Source organism: Gymnodraco acuticeps, unplaced genomic scaffold (genome assembly GCF_902827175.1).
Source record: "Gymnodraco acuticeps unplaced genomic scaffold, fGymAcu1.1, whole genome shotgun sequence".
In the NCBI taxonomy this organism is placed as follows: Eukaryota; Metazoa; Chordata; class Actinopteri; order Perciformes; family Bathydraconidae; genus Gymnodraco; species Gymnodraco acuticeps.
In genome coordinates, this window is record NW_022989942.1 from 653359 (window position 1) to 679148 (window position 25790).

A 25790-nucleotide genomic window follows, 5' to 3' on the forward strand; every position below is an offset into this window, starting at 1 on the left:
TCGCCTCGCTTTATTAAACTCAGCCTGGAAACTTTCAAAGCCTGAATTTCAAAACAACTTGAATTAGTCTCTAATTGATGGTTAACAGCGCTACACTTCTCATATAAACAGGTGGTACGGCAGTCACGGGCACAAGAGACTTTTAGACAGCTCATTCTCTAACTAACCAATTTGTTGTATAAAATCCCATAATATTGAGTGCTAATACAAGTATTCATGGAACCATATTGCAGAATCTGAATGAAATGAACTGAAATAATGAACTGTCGGTTTATTGTGACCAGAATAAATGAAGCTGCTTTTGGAATGACACTGTAAATATAACGTTTTATGTTACTTAAGAAACGTTACCTTTTACTTTATACTTTGCTACATTAATCTGTTGGCTGTGAAATACACTTATGATTCATTAATACTTCACACTTATTACCATTTGTTTTATTCTATTCAGCTTTTTCGATTTGTTTGTTGATTCCTGGAGCAAGTCATAAAAGATTGTGTATATGAGAAATTATGGTAATTTAATTACATTTATTTATGTGTTTTGCTCAACGCTCAGACAGCTCGGATGAAGAATGGTTGAACGACTCTGTGAGGCAGTGTTCTTTTCTACTTTTATTTTTTTATAGCATTGTTAGATTTATTTTAATAGACAGGTGGAAAAATACTTTCCTCTGCAAATAACCCGATGCCTATAAGTTACTTCTTCACTTGGTTTAAACTTTAACAGCATCTCAACACATCATCATTACAGTCTACGTTTAGACTGGAAGCTCATTGGAAAGAGTTTCATGTGGTACTCAAGGAAATAGGAGCACACTCCTAAAAGAAGTTTAACTCCTTTTAAGCAACAACTTTCAGTCTTAGGCTGTAATATGTGTTCTACTAATATGGGTTTCTCTTTTGAGAAATTAACCTCATGCTGGTTAGTGCACCAACAGTAATACGCTAAACTCTTAAATGTGCCTTTGGTGACCTTTGTTATCACCAAACATCTTTTAAAAAGGTCCACTCACCGATCTGTCCTGAGACCTCGCCACTCTGACCGTCTTTAACCTCGACCTCTCCTTCTTCTCTGCCCTGTGAGATGAGAGGACATGAATAGACATTAAGAGAAATACAGACACAACACACAAACATAAGAGTTTGAATAAAAGCAAATACAACTAAATCTGTTGGTTTTTCAGACATAGTCTAGGAAGAGCTTCTTTGATTATTGTTTAGTGAAGAGTACATTTGAAAAGATGTATTGAGAAGGCAATTTGAGAAATGGAAATAAATCATCCATCAATGTTGTGACTTCCTTCAGGCTTCTCAGACATGATACGGCTCATTGCATTTCTTGTGAAACACTGCCTTCACAACAATAACTGTTCACAGTCAAATAATGGGGTATAACCAGGCGAATGTGAACTCCATTTGATCTCCTCTAATGTCTGGAAGATCAAACCTTTCATCACAGAATCGCTTTAAAACATCATCAAACTGCACATTTACTTCAATCTCAGACTGATCCATAGAAATATAGAAATATCACCTGACAGTCCTTTATCAAAAAAGTAATTCTATAGCTCATATTAAAACATTTTCTTGATCTATCTTGTCTATTAGCAGCATATGAGACTATGATATTTTGATAAGTAGTGACAGTCATCTGATTTAATTTGTGGACTTTAATATTCAGATATTACAAAGGAACGGATATGCTGTCCAATAATAATAATGTGATTACCTTATTACAAATGTAAAGGGATGAGAGTCAGACATGACCAAAATATCTTAGTCTCAGGGTAGAACATCTACGTTCTCCTAGAAGGCCCTGCTTGCTCCAACTAAAGAGACCGTTTTGCCTTCCAGTTTAAATGTAGATGTGTCACTCTCGATACAGGGTCACTTCCTGCTGGCAATCACATTCAACACTAGAATTTCAAATAAGGTGAATCTCCACCGTCTCAGTTTCTCTGTAGAAGCCATACTTTATAATTAAGGCTGTGTTTTTATACACAGTCTTGAATAATGCAGCTTTGAGCCTCCTAATGCCTGTCAACATCTGAACATACTGAAAACAGAGCAGCAGCCCAGAGGAAATGACAATATTTACTGGAGGAACGACGTCAGACTGCAGGCTACTCTTGGGTTTTAATGTCTGCTGACAGCTCGGCTCTGAACATCACCTTTATGTGAGCATGTTGACTCTACTGCCAATACAGATGAGTCGTCTTTGTTTCTCAATACTCTCCTCTCTAATCTCTTTCACTTTCGTGTGATCAGAGTACAATTCCAAAGAAATGGCTATTATTCTCAAGAAGGAGAGGAGAAGAGAGAAGAGGAGCAGGACAAGGAGGAGGTGAAACAGAAATAGGAAGATAAGAAGTAAGATGGGAGGAGATGAAGACAAGACAAGGTGGACGAGGAGAAGAAGGGCTGACAGAAAAGTGGATTACAAGTACACAATTTATCTCTGAATTGTAGTAAAGTAGAAGTACAAAGTAGCATAAAATGGAAATACTCAAGTAAAAAGAACAGAAGCATGATGAAAGGACTGAAGTGGAGATGGTGTAAGACCAGGGGGGAGGGGGGAAAGGAGAGGAGGATTAGATACAGAGGAGGAGAGCTTCAGTACGGATGTAAGGACAATGAACAGTGAAGAATTGGAAGATGAGGAGAAGGTCGACCAAAAGGAAGAGGAAAGGAGGAGAAAAACAAGAAGGGAGAGGGGGAGGGAAGATAACTTGGGGAGAGGGAGAGACCATTATACCTTATATTATATATATATAATATTCTGTTATTATTTTACCCCGATGCACCCACTGTTAACAACCTGCCACTACTCTAACACCTCCGTGTATTGATACTCCGCCCTCTGACCCCGCGTCTCTACATCCATCCCTCACGCTCCTCACTCCCACTCATCCTTGTCGCCTCTAATTTCTTTCACTTATTCACTGTCGTCACTGCCTCCCTTTCTTCCCTTCAACTCCATCACTTTCAGCATCCTCCACGTCATGGACAGACCTGTTCTAATGTGTCTCTTCTTCCCACCTCAGAAAGCTATCAACATCTTTCTGTCACCTCCTCTGCAGGAGATGAGAGGGAAGAGTTTCTACCTCAGGTTTAAATTCAGCACATTCTTCATAGTGATGATGTTTGCAGTGCTATGAGCCAGCAGCAAAATAACACCCCGACGTAAACTGAAACCAATTTGAAACCCTCCACCACCCAGAGCTGTCCTGGACAGGAACAGGAGGCAGAGGAGAGGACATGGGAGACAGAAAGAGAAGAGGAGGAAAGAAGGAGAGGAAGAGGTGCAGGGTGAAAGAGAAAGCAGAGGAGGATAAGGAAGAGGGGGCGAGAGTAGAGGAGATAAGGAGAAGGTAGAGAGGCGAAAAAGGAGGTGTAGACACAAGAAAAGAAGAAAGTGGAGGAGATGAGAGAAGGAGATAAAGAGAAGTTGTATGATAAAAGGAAGAGAGGAATAGAGTAGAAGGAGAAAAGGAGGAATAAAGAGTTGCATATACAACAGAAGGAGGAGGAGAAGGAAATGGTCATGAGTAGGAGGATGGGGAAGAGAAAGGAGATAAGGAGCTGAAAAGGGGAGAATAGGAAGAGTACAAAGAGGAGAGGAGGTGAAATGGGAGAAGACAACGAGAGGAGAAGGCGCAGGTAAAGGATGTGAGTGAAGAACGAATAGTAGGAGAATAAAAGAAAGAGAATGAGGACCAGGAAAAGGAAAGGTGAGAGACGAGGTGAGAATAATGAGAGAAGGAAGAGGAGAAAAAGAAGGAGAGAAGGAAAAGAGGAGGGGAATAAGAAAGGATTACAAGGTGGAACGAGGTGGAGCATGAGATAAGGACCGACTCTTGTGGAATTGATTCTGTGGTGGAGAGGAGTATGTACAGCATCGATGTTTGGCGCCAAGGCTCTGACCTTGATGCTCCCTCCTGAGGCTCAGGACAGCAGGAAGTGGGGACAACAATACTCACTTCCCCAGTGGGAAATACAGGTTGATTCTAGGATGGAGCTGGGACTTAAAGTATTTACAGACTTAAAATACTAGCAGAATAATCAAAGAACTGACGGCTTCAGTACATCATGACTAAATAAAACAGTGAGTGCAGGAACAAGAGTTGACTGCCTAAAGCTCGCAGACTTCAGTCAATAATATCAGAGAGCCACTCCCGACCCAAACCCTTTGAACTCTGACCTCCTGCGGCTGGGGATGACGCCGACTTCAGGGCAGTTTGGAGGCGGGGGGCTGAGGTGGCGGGCGGGCCACCACTCCTCTTCGCCAGCGCTGGTCACGTGGAGGACATCCCCGAAATGAAAGGGCAGGACCTGACTGGGCGCGCTCAGATCGGACACACTGCCGTCGTAGTCGAACAACGCTCTGCAGACAGACAGAGAAGCAACAATTTTAGATTTTACACATTTTGTCAAAAAGAAAAAAGATAAATGCTACTTCAGACTGACAATACAAGCTGGAGTCGACACCATTAGAAACATTAGACAGTCATTTAGTGAAATAATAACTTCTTATTTTGCATTGTCGTAATGAAACAACAAAAATATTTTACAGGAATAAATGTAAGATTCCCCATTCTATCTTTATTCCAAATTGGAAAAAAAGAGACAATGTAGTTGAATGCCTCACATTACTTTTGACAACAATAATCAAAGCTAAAAATACATGAACTGACGAAACAATACAGAAAAACAGCCAGATGTGTTGTAGTGAGTGAGAGACAAAACAGCTGAGGACTGCTTTCCAACACCATTATGTATGACCTTGTCTGTGTGCACATGGCTGTACTGTATGTGTGTGTGTGTGTGTGTGTGTGTGTGTGTGTGTGTGTGTGTGTGTGTGTGTGTGTGTGTGTGTGTGGTGTGTGTGTGTGTGTGTGTGTGTGTGTGTGTGTGTGTGTGTGTGTGTGTGTGTGTGTGTGTGTGTGTGTGTGTAAATGTAATTGTACACATCTGTCTGTGTGCAGTCTGTTTGTGTCGATTGTGTATGTTTGTGCCCGTGTCTGAACAGTGACCACAGTTCCAAAACCCCATCTAGAGGGAAAAAGACCCAGGAAAGTAGGCCAGCAGTGTGCATGAGTGTGTGTGTGTGTGTGTGTGTGTGTGTGTGTGTGTGTGTGTGTGTGTGTGTGTGTGTGTGTGTGTGTGTATGTGTGTATGTGTGTGTATGTGTGTGTGTGTGGTGCAAAGGAACTAGAGCTGAAATAACTGGCATCCCCCAAAGTCCCTACTGCCTTCATCAATAAAACAGAATATAGACAGGGAAGAAGAAACCGAGAGAGAATCAGACACAGAGGTAGACACACAGAGAGTCTAACACCAGTATAAAAACTACCTCATGTTTTATTGATTAAAAATGAGGAAGGTAAGACCTCCTCACGAGACATAATATATTTAGCTGCCTGCTAAAATGTGATTTTGTGATATTTAAATCTGACTTCAAACTGGTGGAAGTGTATAATCAGGTAGCATCAGGTACCATGTTTGGTAAGATATTATTTTACAGCTATGTTTTTTCCTGTTGATGTCTTGAACGTTGTCTTGGGAACATGGGGTCAGGTAATAATAAAAGTGGAAAGAACAGCAACAACCCAAATGTTTGTCTTGACATGCCTTCCAAAAAGTCACATGAAAGCGTTTTGGATGTGATTCAGAGATGTTGCCATGATGACATTATTTGACTGTTTCTTCAAGGTAAATCACTGTTGGGTTGTCAGTTGAATATACTGTAACTTCGTTGTTGTTGTTGTTGCTTTAGGGCATTTACAGAAACGGTTCATGCCATTGTTTCATTTTGAAAGGACAGCTATAAAAGAAAGAAATATTTGTAGGAACGTAACCTGTACTGAGTTTTGAGTTTATCAATTTTGCAGGAACTTCCTTTAAGGAAATGCTCTAACAAAACCTAAGTACATATTTATTCATTGTTAATTTATTATTATTATACTTTTTTTTTATTTTTACAAATGTTGAATTATAGGCTTTTGTGGACACGTTCCCATTTTTTCCAGCTGAATAAAATGTGTAAACATTTTTTTTTTTGTGTACCTATCATTGGTCCCAGAACACATTCACCATTCCAGGAAACGCTGCGTAAATGAACCAGTGTTACAAAATCATTGTAATCTACAATTGTGCAGGCTTTTTTATTTGTAAATAAGACGTATCGTGAACAATATGTCTGTCTTCTATGAGCAGAATTGATAAAGCAGTTGCTGTGGAACTGTATCAGCGGTTACACTGATTAGTGAGACATTGGGGTCTGCAGAGGGATGGGGAGCAGGTCAACAATAATGTAATAATTTATTATGATAAATTGTAATGTTCCCAAATAGTGAAATACATGAGAGAAGGAGACAGCATGTGAAAGGTTACAGTATATATCCTTCAGGGCATATAAAGTGCAGGCTTACATTTACCTTAGTGGGTCCACAGATACATACAATAGTAAGTAAAGGGCAGCTGTCAGATTTGAGTGTATACATAACCTTATAGAATAAGATATGGAGTAGAATAGACAAGAAAGCTCTCATTGGGAGAGTTTCACACATCCCCTAATGATTTTTGCAGCAACCAGGTCACACTAATGTGTAGATGTATTAATGGCCACAGCTATGTAAATGTACCTCTAAATCAATTACCTGCTCTCCACATTACAGTTGTTTTAATCATGTGGGAGGGACGCTATCTAATTACCCGAGTGAGGGAACACACAGTAATTGCTGGATGTGTAAAGTAGTAAGAAATGTGTTAAATAGGGGCAGGGCTGAATTTACATTAGTGGGTCCACAGAGACATAAAGTAAAGGGCAGCTGTCAGAAGAGAGAGTATACATATCCTTCATTTCTATCATTTTGTCACCAAGAGAGAAATATACAGAAAGAAATAAGAGCAGCAGTATTTTCAGAGGACCACAAATCCCAAAAGGACTTTTTTTAGACTACTTTAATGGATCGTTTATTATTTAAGGCCACATGCAAAGGCAACTCTAAATCAATTACCAGCTCTTGGTACTCAAGGCGTTTTAATTCCTATGTGAGACCCTCTAAAATGTAATTACTCGAGTGAAGGAACACACGGTAATCACCGCAGAGTGTAACAGAAACACCTGGCCATCTTTTACACCTTTTCCCAGCGAGTGCTGTGGACATTTTAAACACTTATACACACAGTATATTTGTGTTGCTTTTCGCACAGCCAGCAACCTATAGTCCGAACTGCAATGCGGTTCTCTCTAGGTTTTCACCAAATATACTTGTGAGATTCTTGCATGTACATGCACTTTATTTCAGAGGCGTGTATGCTAGGTAAATACCTAGAATGCTAGTTACTGTATGGCAGTGATTCATCAACTGGGGCTGGGACCTTTTTGTAATGCACCATTGGTGGAGGTCTGCCTTCTCAGGGTGACATTCTAGTTGATACCGTTTGTTTAACATTTAGAAACTGTAAATTGGATACAATATATTATATTCTCAGACTGAGGGTCAGATCTCATTCAACAAAACTCACTCAAAAAATCTCGGGAGCAATTTTAAAACCATAATATTCAGTTTGGAGAAGCAAATGTTCCTGGGCATGGCGGCTACTTAAAATGCATTGAAATTGATATCTAGCACGGAGTACTGCAGAGATTGGTATCATTTTTCAGCGACCAGTGAGACACGATTCTAAGCCTTTTTAGAGACTTCAAACCCCAGTCAATGCGTCAATGTTATATTATATATAACTATATCGATCGTATCCTCGTAGCCTGTAATGGCATATCAGGTCTGTTATCACTTTGAACCTGTTTCCCTGTTCTGAGAGAAAATAAATCCCCAGATGTAAAAATTGGCAGCTGCTTAATCACAAACAATAAAACCAAAAAATATTATTGGTCATTAAGACTAAAATATTCACTGTGAATTGGGCTCAGACTCTGGTGCAGTACAATACAATACAATACAATTACAATGACACATTATGGAGACTTACTGTGTTTAGAATAGGACATTATGGGTGAAAGAGAAGAGGGAAGGACACCCACATACATGTCACCTTGCTTCGGTTGAGTTTCCTCTGAGGAAAGGTTCATCTTACCCGTTATACACATGCAAACAGTCCTAACACCCCGCTACACACACACACACACACACACACACACACACACACACACACACACACACACACACACACACACACACACACACACACACACACACACACACACACACACACACACCACACACACACACCCACACACACACACACACACACACACACACACACACACACACACACACACACACACACACACACACACACATACACACACACACACACATACACACACACACACACACACACACACACACACACACTGTATATGCATGCAGGAACACACACAGCAGCCCACAGCACTCGACACCATCAATCTTTCACGCACCAACAGCCTCACCTCGACAAATCTGAGTGTTCCCTTTTTCAATATTTAAAGCTGATTGGTCATTTATGTGCAGTAACCAGATACAGCGACTTCCCTTAAGACAGTAATTTATCTGTGGGATGTTGGGGGAGTGACTTCATTATTCTATATAACCTTGAAATGATCCTCGCCTGATTTTTTTTGCAAGACTTGTAGGAACCTTGGTATTAAAATTCATTATGAAACTGATTAACTCATAGTGTCATGATCATTTTCCGATACGCATGTTTCCTAATGCAATCTACAATTACAGTCAAGGACACCATGTTCAAAAAGATGCTAGGAGCGTGGCTCAAGAGATGCCAAAGAAAGTGTTCCACCACTTTGGTTTTAACTGAAATATCTCATCTATTAAAGAGATTGGCATGACATTTTGTACAGGAAATATTAGTCCCTCGAATGATTTGTAATCACCTGGCATTTTCTTTCAGTAATATCATTAAGTCAGAAATATATTGTGTCCAATGCCTTAGGTCATAATAACTAAATACTGTATCTGTTGGTGTCTGGGGTATTTTGTGTTTATGGCTGATTGGCCACTGTAAGCATGCTAAAAAGCTTAAAAAGACAGTAAGCATAGCAAACAAAATATGTGTGTAACAATAGCATTTTAGCATTGTCGCTATAAGCATATTTTCATGCTGATGTTAGCATTTAACTTTAAGCACAGCTATAACTCAAAGTGGATAACAAATAATTGCTTGTTCGGTTGCAGAATTATATTATTGTTATCATCTGTTTGGTAAGGATGGAATAAAAAGTATGAACTATAAGAGCAGTTTTATGAAATTAATTGAGCTCTTTCTGCTTTTTGACTTGGCTAGATATTCAGAGAAATATGCTTTTGCACTAAGTTGAAGTGTGCAGTAAGGAAAGGCAGGGCAAGGCAAGGCAATTTTATTTATATAGCACTTTTCAGCACGTGGCGATTCAAAGTGCTTTACAGATTAAAAGACATTTAAGAACAAATACAGCATAAATACATTATTGAAAAGGCATTTAAAAACAGGCATAAAGCAAAGGTAATGAAATAAATTAAATAAATAAACACAGCAGGTACAGAATACATGACTAAAAAGGCATACTGTAGTGCAGGCATCCTCAAAGTCCGGACTCTGGTCCGGATCCGGACCGAACCACAACTGTCTCTGGACTCTGAGCAAATTATACTTTTCATAATGTATTATCTGTATTATCTGTGTTATCTGCGAGACATCGCCACAACACAACGAGTCAAAATTCTCCGCTATGTCCACTGCAAACAGCGCCCTGCATGTCCGACTGTTGCACTGTCTGTGTGTGTCTGTCATTGGTCCAATCACATTCAGCATCCCGTCAGCGTTCCCCCCCCCCCACCAACAGTCTGCGAATCAGAGGCACAGTAGGGCGTAGGTCTTCGCGGAATGCGGGTGGGAAAAATGCGTGTGTCGTCTCTTTCAACCTGTCTGAGTCAGAGCGAGAGTTTAAAAAAAAAAAGTCAGAGCGAGAGTTAACAGCTCATCTAGTTGCATCTGTACTGTAGCTAGTAGCCTATAGTTTCACCCACCGGGGTGGCATGGGGTGGCAACGGCCATCCTAAAAATAGGCCTTGCCACCCAAGTTGGCAGCTTTGTTTTGAAAGAAAAGTTGTGGCTCATCGGACATTTATGAGAGAAAGTCTCTAATGTCCGAGTGCAAGCGAATGCAGCACAAGATGCACGTCTTGTACAAGGGACAAACTCCATGGATGTATAATAGCAAACTCTGGGGAATAGCCGCGACGCCAATACGGAAGTGCCACAAACTGCAGTTCATATATTGGCCGATAGGCGATGGCTGCAGAAAGGAGCAATTTCCATAGACCCCCATGTTAAAATGCCCAATTTTACAGCAGAAAAAAACATGTTTCTACCCCTGGCTCCATACATTTTATTATCGATATAGTTAGATTCCACCTTCATGATTATGGATCTGTGAGTGAATTGTTTTCTAACACGACCCTTTTATTTATATTAGGTCTTAACGTTTTTGCATAAATTAGGGCGTGGTCACATTGAGTGACGGCTCTGTCAAGTGACTGCTGCTGCTAGCTTCTCGTCTCTCTGCTAGCTTCTCCGTGAAGCTAGCTACAGGGACTCTGCCTGGTCAGTTCATCCAGGAAACACAACTTGAAGCCGGCCGTGGCTGTTTGTTCTTCATGCTTATATATCGGACTATTGTGACTCGCTCTGCGGTTAAAACAGACGGTGCATGAATGCGGTTTTGCGGTAAGTGAAATTCGAGTGCTTTATTTATGTGTTAATGATTTTAATCAGCTACGTAATGATTGTTTGGCTTGGGTTAGCGAGTGGTAGCTACATCGGTGCTAACGATGCTAATCGTAGCCTCCAAGTTAAAATAATAGACTGTATATATAAAGGTTAAAACGAAATAGACGTTAAGTGGGATAATACTATGGAACAAACGGCTTCTGTTTGAGGTTGATAAAATAAGGTCATCCTTGTAACATAGAGAGATATTTTATTATGTAGCTAGGAGGAACTGTATGCATCGCTAAGGTTAATTTAAATTGGCTATGCTCAAGTATGTAGACAAGTTAACGTCGAAGTAGTGTATGTGAAATCAACCTCACAATAAGATGTGTATATTACAATTATTAATGTCAGTCTATGGTCTTGTAACCCCTCCCCTGACCCTGGCACAAGCGTGGAAATATGATTGATGGCGATTTCATTTGAACGGGACGGTGCAAAACGAGAAGCATTCGGACCCAAGCACTGAAGGAAAAAGGTATTTTGCGGTCTACAATGACAGAGAAGAGACTGTCAAGTTTGGCTGTACTCAGCATTGAATCAAAACGCACTAAAGCTGTTGATCTTAATCAGTGTTGCTAGATGGTAATCGCCGCATTCAGCTGTAATAGACATGTCAACGTGATGCTCTGCTCACGGATGAGCATACAAAACTATTAAGATGATGACCTTACGTGTGTAAATATTTGTTTTTCTTTGTGGGGGTCTGCCCCCAAAAAACAGTTTTAAGTCCTGAGAAAGTCAAACTGTGTAAAACTACACTGCCCAGCCAAACAAAAGTAACCACTTTGATTGAACTAGTAGGTAAGGATATTCCACTGGATAATAACTGAAGTATAAAAGAATGCATGACTGAAAGTGATGGAAACCATGTTGAAGGCAAAAAAACGAGGAAATAACAGGTCAAATCAAGCAAATCCCCCTCTCAGATTCCACAGCAACCAGAAGAACATAAATACTGGCTGGTGATTTGATTCATCAGCTTTGTGATGGAATAAAAAATGCACAGTGCATTTCCTTAGCTGTGGGTGAGTCCACTGACACCACTGACAATGCTCAGTTGCTGGTGTTTGTGAGTTTTTATGATGAGGCAAAGTTGTTGAAGATGTGTTGGGCCTGACGAACCTCAGTGGACACACAAGGCGGGAAGACATTTATAAAGCAATAATGGGAATGCTGAATGAAAGAAGGTGCAGCTGCCTTTATTCATAACTGTGCAGCTCTTACACTGCGACTCTGAGGTATCAAGCACAGACATTACATTACATTACATTGCATTTAGCTGACGCTTTTGTCCAAAGCGACTTACAATAAGACACAATTACAATGAAAACTGATGCATACAGATTACTTTTGTTTTTGCAACCTCGTGTTAAGAATCTTGTTGCAATTGTTTAAAAGTTTGAATGACCGTAATAAACGGACCTTTGTCTTCTTGAAAAAAATGGTTTGGACCTTTAAAGGGATAGTGGAAATCCGCGAATTTTGGGTTTAACTTATGTATTTTTATTAAAAATAAGCATAATAAACAATTTTTTTTTATTTCATGCGCCTAGTTTCATTTTATTTTCAATTTTACTGCGCCCTCTCAATGAAACGAAATACTTCGGGAATCGTCGGGAATCTTCGGGTGATGACGAGAGCATAGGAAGACGGGCACAAACAATGGCGGACATTCAATAGCATTTGCATGTGAATAGCCGACCTTTATTATGGTGAATAGATGTGTTTTGTATGGCTGTAGTGCGACAGCAAATGCAGAGAATGGCGTATTGACGCATGCGTTTCCAAGAAACCCAGCCATTCGTCGTCAGTGGGTGAAATTTGTTCAGATAACACGGGCAAACTTCACGGAGCCGAAGCTGACGAGTAATTCGGCAGTCGTGTGCTCCCGTCATTTTACTGACGATTGTTTCGAGATTCCTCGGTCTCTAGCTCAAATTGAAAGTGGAATACATAAGAAGTGAGTATTTTATTATGTTTTCTTGTTGATTTAATGCATCATTAGCCTGTACCATTTTGTACAACGCCATTTATCCGGTACACAGTGTCGAATGTGTACACTACAGTCATCATATAGACATGATAGACTAACAGTACTGTGAGTACAGCCTACACTTGACAGGCAGCCTGGCTAGCCTAGGATTAGTGATGACATTACATGAGTGGAATCTGTGGAGTCTCAGCTTTAAATCGTATATATCTTGTTTGTGCAGTTAAGATAGTAATAAGGGCATTTCTACCGTGTGTTGTGTGTAAAAAAGCGTTAGCATTAGTTAGCATTGTTTCGCTCAATGCTAATTCAAAGGCTTGGTATTACTCTTGTGTTTTTTCTAGCTAACAATTGTTCTTATTGTCAGTTAGCGGAGTTTGTTACCTTTTAAAATGGTATGAAACATTAATAGTTTCATAAATGTTAAGAAGCCCTGAGACATGTGAGAGAAAAAAAAACTGTGGGAGGGGTCCACTGGGGGGACCTTCGGGCTTAACTGGTTAACAATGATTCATATTTGTAAAGGCTACAGGTGATCTTAAGATGCGTGAGCTATGCTTAGGGACCTACCAGTCAAGATTATTTGTGCGTAGGGGTGCATCATCTGGCGCCTGGTCCTGGTCATCCTCGCCATTGCCCATGCCGTGAACCATCACCTCGGGCTCGGGCTCGAACAAATAAGGACGTAATGGTCCATCGTCTGGCTCAATATTGTCACCATCGTCGCTTACTGAACCGGATTCAGATTCAGTTCCTAAAACGACATTTTCGTAGGAAAGCCGAGAGGATGTTTCTAACTCGCTATCATCACTGGATACCTCGTACAATCCTTCTTCTTTGTCTGGTATATTTGCCCTTCCACGTTCATTCTGCATAGACGCCATGGTTTGTTATCGTATCGTCTTCCTGAGTTTTCGTCACTTCCGGTTTGGCTGAAGCGATAATTTCGTTTCTAAAAAACTTCGGGGAAGCTGCAATAAAGTGCTTCTAACATGCGTAAGGCAATTATTATATATTTTTAATCAGGTGTGATTGTTTTGGTACGTAATTATGCTTGTATATAAGTTAAAACGAAACTATTTGAGGTTCCATTTCCACTATCCCTTTAACATTTGTATTTGAGTACCCGCGGATACAAGCGGCCGAGATGGGTTTTCTCCGCAGGGTGGCTGGTGTCTCCCTTAGGGATAAGGTGAGAAGTTTGGTCATCAGGGAGGGACTCGGAGTTGAGCCGCTCCTCCTTCGCGTCGAAAGGAGCCAGTTGAGGTGGTTCGGGCACCTAGTTAGGATGCCACCTGGGCGCCTCCCTAGGGAGGTGTTCCAGGCACGTCCAGCTGGGAAGAGACCAAGGGGTAGACCTAGGACCAGGTGGAGGGATTATATCTCTTCGCTGGCCTGGGAGCGCCTTGGGATCCCCCAGTCAGAGCTGGTTGATGTCGCCAGGGAAAAGAAAGTTTGGGGCTCTCTGCTGGAACTGCTACCCCCGCGACCCGACCACGGATAAGCGGAAGAAGATGGATGGATGGATTTGAGTACCCCTGCTGTAGTGTGAGTATGGGTAGCTCAATTAAAAGCAGCGGCAAATAGGTGCGTTTTTAGTCGGGATTTAAAAATAGGAAGTGTTTCGGCGGACGTGCATGATTTAGGCAGTTTGTTCCAAATTGTTGGGGCATAATAACTAAAAGCTGCTTTTCCATGTTTAGTGGTTACTGTATTCTCGGAACAGAGAGCAGACCCGACCCAGAAGACCTGAGACTCCTGGATGCTTCATAGTGATGGAGTAGGTCGTCTATATACCTCGGTCCTAAGCCATTTAGAGATTTAAAAACTAGCAGTAGTATTTTAAAATCAATTCTTTGGCAGACTGGAAGCCAGTGTAATGATCTCAGAACCGGAGTGATGTGATCTACTTTTCTAGTGTCAGTGAGTACTCGAGCAGCAGCGTTCTGAATCAGCTGCAGCTTTCTGATAGATTTTTTAGTGAGCCCTGTGAATACACTATTGCAGTAGTTGAGTCTACTGAAAATAAAAGCATGGGCAAGTTTTTCTAAATCCTGTTGCGACATTAGTTTTTTAATCCTTGATATATTTTTCAGGTGGTAGTATGCAGACCTAACTGTTGTAATGTGACTGTTAAAATGCAGGTCTGAGTCCATCACTACACCCAGATTTCTTGCTTTGTGAGTTACTTTGTAGTCTGCCGACTGAAGCTCTGCGATTACTTTTAATCGGTCCTTCTTTGCTCCAAAAACAATGATCTCAGTTTTTTGTTTGTTCAATTGGAGAAAGTTCTGAGTCATCCAGTCAGTGATGTGCTCAATGCACTTGCTCAGTGTTCTAATCGGAGAGTAGTCTCCCGGTGTAATTTTAAAATAAATCTGGGTGTCGTCTGCATAGATGTGATAGCTTAGATCGCTCTTTTTAATAATTTCAGCCAGAGGTAGCATACAAATATTAAAAAGCAAAGGTCCTAAGATGGAGCCTTGAGGAACCCCGCATGACATATTTATCAGGGTTGATTTGTAATTGCCTATTGAGACAAAGTTTGTTCTGTCCTTCAAGTAGGAGCTAAACCAGTTTAGAGCTGTTGCTGAAACTCCCACCCAGTTTTCAAGACGGTCTAACAATATGTTGTGGTCAACAGTATCAAAGGCAGCGGTGAGATCTAATAATACTAACACTGATATTCTGCCACTGTCTGTGTTCAAATGGATGTAATTTAAGACCTTTACAAGTGAAGTCTCAGTGCTGTGGTTAGGTCGAAAGCCCGACTGAAACACATCAAAACCGTCAGTTAAAAACATGAAATGACTCAACTGTTGAAAAACTGCTTTTTCAATCAATTTGCTTAAAAAGGGAAGGTTTGATATTGGCCTGTAATTATTCATAATAGGCGCATTGACACTGCGGTACTTTTCCCACAAAGGTTCATGTGAACTTAGTTCATGTGAACTCTTTTATCGCGTTCACACCAAAAAGAGCCGGTACTAAAATTAGTTAATGTGAACCTTTTTACCCCCACAAAAGTCCCTGCTAGAGAGCAGGGACTTTCGAGCGGCTCTTTTGTGAGAAGAGAGCTACATTTCTGATTGGCTGGAAGGATTGCAAACCACGCCCCGTAAAACTCCCAAAAAGTTTTGTGAAGCCGCCATTTTATTATCCTCGCATTAGCATTATTAGCATTAGCATTAACCCAGCGCAGAAACGCAGAGAGACTAACTTATGGCAACACAAAATAAAACATGGGAGCGGTGGAGATGAGGAGGTGTCGGCGTTCTGGCGATTTACTCGGAAGGCTTCAGTAGAAGCTGCTGGGAGTCCCAGCAGCTTCTTCTGAAGCCAGTCCCCAACTCCGGGGACTTCCGGCCGGGGACTTTGGTCGGCAGTATACGCCGTGAAGTGGTTTGCGGCCTGCCAGTAAGCCCAAAGCAGAAGAAGAACAAGTGACGTCAGCGGCTTCATTTGCCTAATCCACCCCCACGGACTTTTTCCAGTGTGAACGCGATCTGTACTTAGTTCATGCGAACTAAATAGTTCACATGAACTAAGTTCACATGAACCTTTGTGGGAAAAGTACCGCAGTGTGAATGCGCCTTATGGTTTTGTCTAGGTTATGCTTTTTTAGGAGCGGTTTAATTATTGCAGTTTTCAGGGCCTGTGGAAATACACCTGATTGAAGAGACTTGTTTACTATGTGTAGTATATCTGAGGCCAAGCAATGAAAAACAGTTTTGAAATCCTGTCGGGATGATGTCGAGGCTACAGGAGGAGGATTTCAGATGTTGGATAATGTCTTCCAGGTCTTTAGCATTTATCAGACGGAATTGTGACATGGTGTCTGAAATGGCTTTAGGTAAACATTTGCTGTACCTGATACAGAGGCACTGACTGCCTGTCTAATTTGCATGATTTTGTCAGTGAAGAAGGAGGAAAAATCATTGCAGGCCCTGGTGGATAGAAATTCTGAGGCTATCGACACTGGGGGGTTTGTTAGTCTGTTGACGGTAGCAAACAAGGCACGTGAGTTGTTTTATTTTTGGTAATGATGTCAGAGAAGAAAGACTGTCGTGCCTTTTTTATTTCCTGATTATAGAATCAGTAGAGTGCATCTCTAAATGATAGCTAATTATACTTAATGATTATTGCATCATTTCACTCACATGTATCTCAAGTGATTATCAGGAGATTCAGGCCTCTTGTGATTTAATCAAATGACAGGCCATTATCCTCACTTTTAAACAAAACACAAAATAACAGTGGATGCACACTTAATTGATGCTAATGTCATGCCTATGGGTGACTACTTTAACATTTAACAAGGGTGACGGCGAGCAGTGTAATGTCATGTTTTCTTGTTTTGTCTATTAAATCCACGTTTCACAAACAGGATCTTTGTTGCCATGTAGGTCATCGAGGTTACCAAAACATTGTCATATATTCAATAAAACAATCAATTAGCTTGTTTCTCTTTCAGACTTGTACACCGCTGACACTTGTTTGACTACTGGATATGACCTTTGGCCTCTCGCTGCCTACAGAGTCTCAGCCCTGCTCTGTGTGAGTCAGTCTGTAAAGCCCCTGTCACACTGTCCCGAAACGTACACACGAATATTGAATTGTGAATTTCGCACGAAGATGGCCCCGAACCACACACGAAGGCAACATTACATTTAAGACATACAACTGCAACGAAAGTAACACAAACAATTATGTTAAAGTACTATGATACTGTACTGATATTTTCAGACTTTGTTCTTTACTTTCTCCGTCGTTATATGTAGAAAATATTACGTTTTCTCCGTCATGTTGTTTCCATAGCAACAACAACTTCCTGTCAACTCGCCTTCAAAATAATATATTATATCCTTTTCAGTTTCACAGAACACAAATTGGGTTATTTACATAATATGTTTACATGATTTTGTTGTGCAATAAAACAACCAGATGGACACACGATAAAGGAAATGTTCAAATTCGGCTCTGATCGTAGCAACATCGGGCCATTCGTGAGGGCATCTTAAGCCATCGTATGACCGCCGGTGGAGTTTCTCAGGCTCCGGCAGCAACTTCGTGAGCGGTGGCAAAATCTTTGGCATGCCAAAAAATTGCCGAAGGACCTTGCGAAGGTTCATTTTCGTGTTGAATTCGTGTGTCAATTTTGCCCTTCGTAAGGCCATCGTTAGGGCATCTTGTTATCATCGTTGCCATCGGGCATTCGCCCCGATCAGAGTGAGGGTGAATGCACCGATGATAACACGAAGATGACTTGACAGGATGCCCTCACGAGTGCCTTACGAAGTTGCCGCTCACGAAGTTGCTGCCGGAGCCTGAGAAACTCCACCGGCGGTCATACGATGGCTTAAGATGCCCTCACGAATGGCCCGATGTTGCTACGATCACAGCCGAATTTGAACATTTCCTTTATTGTGTGTCCATCGGGTGTCAATTTCGGGACAGTGTGACAGGGGCTTAAGAGGGTGTGAGCAGTTCAAGGTGACTCTGTTCAAGCTGCTGCTGCCTTTTCCTTCCAGGCCACTTGCACATAGTTCAGGTCAGATGTTCCTTTCATGCATGGTATGTCAGCTGCAGTTTCCTCTTTGCTTTGGGTTTTCTTTGGCCAGATAAGAAGACAACCATGAGCAATAATGAACAATGTAACGTTTGGGTGCTCATTGTTTGTTATATTGTATTGCATAACTTACATGTAATTTAATGTCTTGAACTATTTCGTCTTTTTTGTGCACAAGACAGAAAATGACAAAAATGACCTTTGAAAAAGATAGAAAATACCCTTAAGTTTAAAGTCCTGACCCTGCAAATCAGGAATACTTAAACTGATGATAGATAAAAAACCGACAGTGAAGCCAACATGGCAACAAATCCAAGATTCCTCAGGCCCTTTTCTTTTAAACAGTCCTGTTACAGGATAAGCAACCATTGTCAAAATCATAGTGGTATCTTAATGTGAGTCTCACAGGTATATTTTGTGTCTCTGTGTTTCTAAATGTTTTTATTTAAAGTTCAATGAGAATTCATTGCCCCTCCCAACAAAGCAAGGCAACCTCTTGGTCTCTGTTTATTGTAGATTTTTCAGTTTTGCTAAAAGTAATGCTAAAGGCTGCTAACGCAAGTTGACATCAGCTACTGTATAGTTAATGTAGCTGTTGGCAGTGCTGTTAGATATAAGATTACCAGAGGAGTGTTAGTGTTTACACAGCTAGCCCAGGACCTATTGATCACTGGGAGGAGGAGGTTTTCAGGCTTGCTGTGGGTCGGGAATCTGGAGGGGAATGGCATCAGTATCATGCCAGAGCCAGGCAGGCGGGTAATGGAGCCAGGTCAGTAATAGTAGCTGGTTTGCAATGTCAAGTTTTGTAGCACTTGCTTGATGTTTGAGCCAACTCTTTTTGATCATACAAAGGTAATGTTATCACAACACATGCTCAAGTTATGTGAGACTTAGGGTTGTAAACTGCGAGAATACAGAATACTTCATTAGATTGCTTTAGTCATCAGTGTAATCATTAGAGCTGCTCTCCTTGACTTTGTTTTCCATTGTATTGATCTCTAAAGAGCTCCAATGTGACTCATCTGGAGCCAGCGACCTAGCGTTTAATCAATATTTCGAATGCTGTGATTCTTGTGAAGAAAGGACCCTTAAAGTGTAGCTGGAAAAGGAGTGACACTGTTTCTGGACTTTGCAGCGGAAAGAGAGGGTGGACGGGGTGATTCAGAGAAGCCTAAACAACCAGGACAGGCAAGGACAGGAGGACAGAGGAATACACACACACACACGCAGAAAATTGAAATAGTTGACAGGTAATGGATGTGTTTGTGGGTTAGACAGGATATGTAGTGCTTGCTGGATAATCTAATTGTGATTTTTCTTCCAATGTGATAACCTCTCTTTCAGCACCTGGCACACACAAAACGAGGAGCAGACAGCTGAGATAAGCTCTTATAATGGTGGTGTCACACTGAAGGACACTAGACAATCAGTCACCTCTGAACACTGTGTGTGTGTGTGTGTGTGTGTGTGTGTGTGTGGTGTGTGTGTGTGTGTGTGTGTGTGTGTGTGTGTGTGTGTGTGTGTGTGTGTGTGTGTGTGTGTGTGTGTGAGAGTGTGTGTTTGTGTGTTTGTGGTACCTGACGTATAGGGTGCGTTTCTGTGTGGAGCGGAGCGACGTGGAGCTGGAGCTGACACTGCTGGTCATCATCTGTTCCCTTAGGTCATGGATCTTCGCCTCAAAACGACTGTACTCTACACACACAGATACAAAAAAACACTGTTAGCAGAATTCAGCTTTTTAAAGTAATCATTTCACAAACTATTGAATAGTTTATAGAGAATTTGATTGACAAGCTACCTGTTAATCTACATTAGAAGCTACTGAGCGATACTGATTTTTTGTTTTATGCCTCAGTCACCTTTGCTCAGTAGATCAGAAAGCAAATGACAGTTTGTAGATGAAAGAAGTTCAGAGGCATGAACAAACACTGGGGTCGGTGGAGGTTTACACACTTTGTTAAACACATTTCCTTCAAATGGCTGTGGTACAACAAGTACAAGACGCATCTTAAGATGTGAATAGAATTGCAAATAGTTTGTTCTCCTTGGCCAATTGCAGACGGAGTTCTCTCACTGTTGTGTTTCTCAGCTTTGAACACACACACACACACACACACACACACACACACACACACACACACACACACACACACACACACACACACACACACACACACACACACACACACACACACACACACACACACACGCAAGCACTGAGCTGTCTTCTCTACAGCCATAATCTAATAGTCTGTTTGATCTAAATATTTTACTCCTGTTACATCAGACCACCAGGTCCATGTCAATATCATCAGGCAAGACACACACACACACACACACACACACACACACACACACACACACACACACACACACACACACCACACACACACACACACACACACACACACACACACACACAGCCAGTTTAAGACAGATACATCACTTTAAATGAAAATAAGGAGCCCCTCCCCACGCCCCTCTGAGACATATTTAATTACAAAGAACACAATGGTGCTCTAGGAGGAGATTCAGGTGATAAGGTGGTGGGGGTTACCTTGGTTGCTGATTGGCTAATGGTTACACAAACCAAAAAAACGTTATGACATCATAAAGTGGCCAAAATCTGATCAGCTCATTTTCAGATAGGTTTTTATATAAATGGATCAGGACAAAAAGAGAGGGGGTCTTTGTTCCTGAAACATGTTTATGTATAAAAGACATGAAAACGTGGATTTTGCATAATAGGTAACCTTTAAATCCATCTACGGTGTCTATGGAGATGAGTAGTTCAGAGCAAGCTGAGGGCGTTTCTCTATCAGGTGTCTCTGATTGGATAGGAGGAGTTAGATGATTGAAAGCATCCTGAAGCAAATGGTGATTTTATATTTTGCTAAATTATGCTTCCTCACGGAAATCAAGGAGACATGAAGTCTGAGCACAGGTGTGATCTTTGCAGAATCTCTTGAACCGATCTTTTATGAAGAACAGTGTTGTATAAATAACACACCCCCACATTTGACACACAGCTGTGCAGCAGGTCATAAGTAACTGACATCCTTTAAGACTTCCCTGTCCTTGTAAGAGTACTTCAGTGGACTTGTCTAAAACACAAATAAAGGGTGTGACAACGTTAACATAATGAAAAGCACCCAAAGAACAAAAGCCAGGTACATGCAACACTTAGGTCATGACACGCAGAAACAGCAGTCAACACCAGACATTTGCAGAGACAAAAACAGATTTGAGTCTAAACCATTCCCTCCTTCATTACGTTGTTTCCTAAACTGGTCAAATGTTTCGTTTCATAAGTGTAACATACGTGTACAAAATAAACATTGTTTAACATAGACAGTGTTTATTAAAAGTGAGTTTATTTGTAGGGAAAACTAAACTAAAGTCGTCTTGCATTCTGTCGGGATAAACAGACTGTACTAGACTACAAACTGGGTGGAGGAGTTCTGGTTAGTAAGCTAATAATCGCTCATTTGCTGAGGTAACTAACCTAGTAGAAACACACAAAGCTGAAATCTAAACAAACTGCAACTGTAACACCTCAACATGTGAATATGTTTTTTTTTCCAAACCATTGCAAACTCAAATTGACGTTTTATACAAATACAACAATAAATCTCCAAACAACCCTTTCAGTTTTGATTGCGATGAACAACTGTATTTCCATCACACATGAATGACAAGTAGTACATTGTGAGAGCGACCAGTTGGCCAATCAATGCAAAGTGCAATGATTTGCAAACACACTCAGCAAAGAAGCCATGAGCTTTAGTATTCAACTGCTACATGTTGCAAACACCCTTTAGTTTCTGACCCATTTAGTTTCTAGTGGTCGTACAAATGTCCCAGTGCCTCTTTAATTATAAATGTACATTATTTATGGAAATGCACAAAGTGAGAAAACAAAAAGGTAATCACGTGTTTATTAATGTGCACAGTGGATTTTTAGGATGTTTATCTTCAAACAAAAAATATATAGTTCTAACCAGGAAGTAAATCAGAGTGGTTGAAGAAACAGCAGAGAAGTGTGTAATAAATGGTTACTGACTGTCCTCTAGTCTCCTTAACACCACACAGCTTCCCAGGAAGAACACTGAACTAACACACAGATCACAACGCCACTGGCAATAAGCCTGCAAAAGCCCTTCTGAAGGATGTCTCTGTGTGGGTGGGTGTGTGTGTGTGTGTGTGCCATTACTGTGGACTACAGAATCTAATTAACCCTGAGTAATTCAATCATACTCGAGGTACACACACGGTCATGCACTGACACACACACACACACACACACACACACACATCTTGAACCTGCAGTATCTCCTGTCTTTTCTTCCCTATTTCTGTTCTAATTTCCCTGTTTACCTCTGTGGTTACAAGCTCATCTTGTCAACACTGTCAAAAAGCTGCCTACAACACCCAGATCTCAGCTCTGATTTCCCCCAAAGCGCTCATTAATCTGACACATTGATGCTCAAAGACCCAAACAGCTAAACTGTACTAAAACGGCTCCAAACTACACACATCTAAAACCACAGAAACACTCATTGTTATGCTTCTTCAATTCATGGATGTTCTGGAAAAACAAGAGATTCACATGTATGTGTTCCATTGTTAACTAACTAACGGTTATATGCAGAAAGCCTGAACATAACTAGAATGCACCCTTTAATATTTCTCTTTACTAAGCATTTCATGTATTACTTTATCTGTAAATATATCCAATTGCTGATCTCAGTCTGGCATTTTTCAATTTCAGCTCTAACCCATTACAAATGGATGGATTGACACTTCTGTTTGTCTCTGTGGACATACCACACAGTGCTCTAACACATCACACAAGATGCATTTTCAACATCATCGGCATCTAAGTGTCTCTGTCAACACACATCGCCTCAATGCAGCATTATGGGATTAAGAGGAAGGGAGAGAGAGAGAAAGGGAGGGAGACACAGGACCAAAGGAAGAGAAGGAGAGGAAACAGATTAAGACTGTGACTGAGTTTAGGTGTATTGCAGCAAAATCACATGTGATAGTGGAACAAAGAATAAAGCAAAAGTTCATCAATGAGAGGCAGCAACACAGCTACGGAGATTAGCTGCTCCTCTGTGTGATCCATAGAACAAAGACCATGTTGTAGTCTAAGATATCACTGAGTCCTCATTAAAAGGACAACGCCGGTGCTGCAGCTAGGATCCTCTTAAGGGCAAAGCAAAGTGTGCTAGGGATGAGAAGTCAAAGCAGCTTTGATCCTCCTTTTTAGTCTTTAAAACCAAATCCAGCAATAATGCAAAAGCACAGAGAGAAACTGTTGATACTCCAATGTTTCCACATCACTGATCCTTTCTCACACTATTAGTCATTCAACCAAAGGCAACGTGTTAATCCAGCATCACTTGTTATCACATCCTCTTTTTCAGTCCTATGTTAAAGTAAGATTGAACAAAACTCTCCCTCCACTAAAATGTTGTCAATAAGGTTGTTTGCTAGAAAACAACTTCAGGTCTGTCTCTCCCAACTCTCGCTCAGCTGTACTCACATGCTGCTGGCAGACAGTCTCTACAGCGTCTGATGCCGCTACAGTGGCTTTCGGGAAAAGTGTCTTTGCGGATGAGAGCCAGGTTTTGCTGCTAAGAGTCCTGGGATGTGAATGAGATGGAATTAAAAAAAGAAAAAACCCAGAGAGAGAGAGCAGATGTGTGTGTGTGTGAAAGAGAGATGATGAGAAATATCTAACGTCAGCTCCACATTAGATCAAGCATGTGGTAGAAAGAAAAGATGTGTGTGAAAAGAAGTTTGTGTAGGCATGCAGTAGAGTGTGTGTGTGAAATCAGTCCAGTGTTGCTCAGCTACCACAGAGACAACAGATGCTAACTCTCTCTCTCTCTCTCTCTCTCTCTCTCTCTCTCTCTCTCTCTGCCACGCTCCTCTCTTTCTCCATTTCTCGTTCGTCGGTGCATTTGCTGGCTCCTCCCCCTCTTTGACAGCAGCTTGCTGTAGGGCGGAGACACACACACACACACACTGTTTCCTCAGGTCACTCATGCAGGAAGCTGAGTCGATGCCAGGCTCTCCTGCCCTACTTTGGCCCAGGCAATCGGTCTGCATGCCACACACACACACACACACACTCAGTATACATCACTTCAGGGGACATTACATTGACTTACATGCATTTACTGGAGACTTATCCTAACCTTAACCATAACCAACACATGCCTAACCCTTACCCTTAACCTTACCCTTACCCTAACCATAACCTAACCAAGTCTTCACCCTAAAATTAATGATTCCCCTCATGGGGACCTCCATGTTGTCCCCATAAGGGAAGCCAGTCCCCACACGTGACTGTGTAAACAGATTTAGGTCCCCACAAGTATAGTAATGCCACACACACACACACACACACACACACACACACACACACACACACACACACACACACACACACACACACACAGGTTAAGCTTGACCAAGCATTTTGAAACATTGATTTTTAGGATCCTAATTTGAAAGCTCAACTCATATTCCCTAAAATGATTTCCATTCTATATTTAAACAGCCAACAACTCTTTATGCTCTGCATGATGTCTGTCTGTCTCCGTCTGTTTCATCCTCTCTTCATCTCTGCACTGTCTGTTGTCTTCCTCTGTCTGATATCCGGGTTTCCCTTCAAGATATTCACTTCATAGAAACACAACAACACTTTATCAAGCCAAGGTCAGTGGGGTATGCTATAGGTAGTTCATCACACAATCACACACATTATCGCTGTCAATTCTTCATGACATGAAACTCCCGAAGAGGGATACACAGCAAACTCACTACATATCAAGTTTCACGTGATCAGCATCTAACTGTCTCTGTCAACACCTCAACGCAGCGTTATCAGATTAAGGAGCTAGAGGGAGACACAGAGACAGAGAGAGAGAGAGAGTGGGAGAAAACAAGACATAATGGAGAGGGAGACAGATAAGGGAGGAGAGAGGAGGAGGGGTGATGACAGAGACTAATGACACTGGGGATCATGTTCCCTCTTTCCTTCATTTATCTCCCCTTTATCCTACCCTCTATCTCCCTCTCTCCTAGCTTCTCTTTTTTCCCCATTCTCCTCTCCTCTTTTTTCCCCATTCTCCTCTCCTCTTTCTCATCTCCTCTCCTCTCCTCTCCCTAGAGGAGCATTGTTCCTCCATGCAGCAGCTGGCCGAGACCTTGTCTGCATGTTGCAGCTTCATTGCTATCCAACAGGAATCCACTGGAGACTGGCAGCTCTCCTCTTTAGGGTTGTGTGCATTGCAGCACAATTTCCCAGCTCACCCTTTTTAATATTGAAGCAGAGCCTTATATGTAAAAACATCAACTCTTTTTGCATACAGGAAAGAGCATGGCCTTTTTGTTGATTTCAGTATAACTTTAACATTTGAACGTTTCACTTCT

General features: G+C 41.3%; 1 protein-coding gene across 6 annotated transcripts in view; it reads right to left on the reverse strand.

Moving 5' to 3' along the window:
* The window catches only part of LOC117542436 (disks large homolog 1-like), a 120830-nt gene that overhangs the window by 9816 nt on the left and 85224 nt on the right, over nt 1-25790 (reverse strand). For 5 of the 6 annotated variants that reach the window (XM_034210098.1, XM_034210093.1, XM_034210095.1 and 2 more), the window contains 3 exons: nt 19919-20033; nt 4205-4387; nt 1017-1080 (listed from right to left, as the gene is read on the reverse strand). In XM_034210098.1, the coding sequence (XP_034065989.1) occupies nt 1017-1080; nt 4205-4387; nt 19919-20033 (362 nt within the window). Of the gene's footprint in view, nt 1-1016; nt 1081-4204; nt 4388-19918; nt 20034-23892; nt 24216-25790 lie in introns of those variants that run through there. The other variant, XM_034210097.1, reaches the window with a different exon arrangement.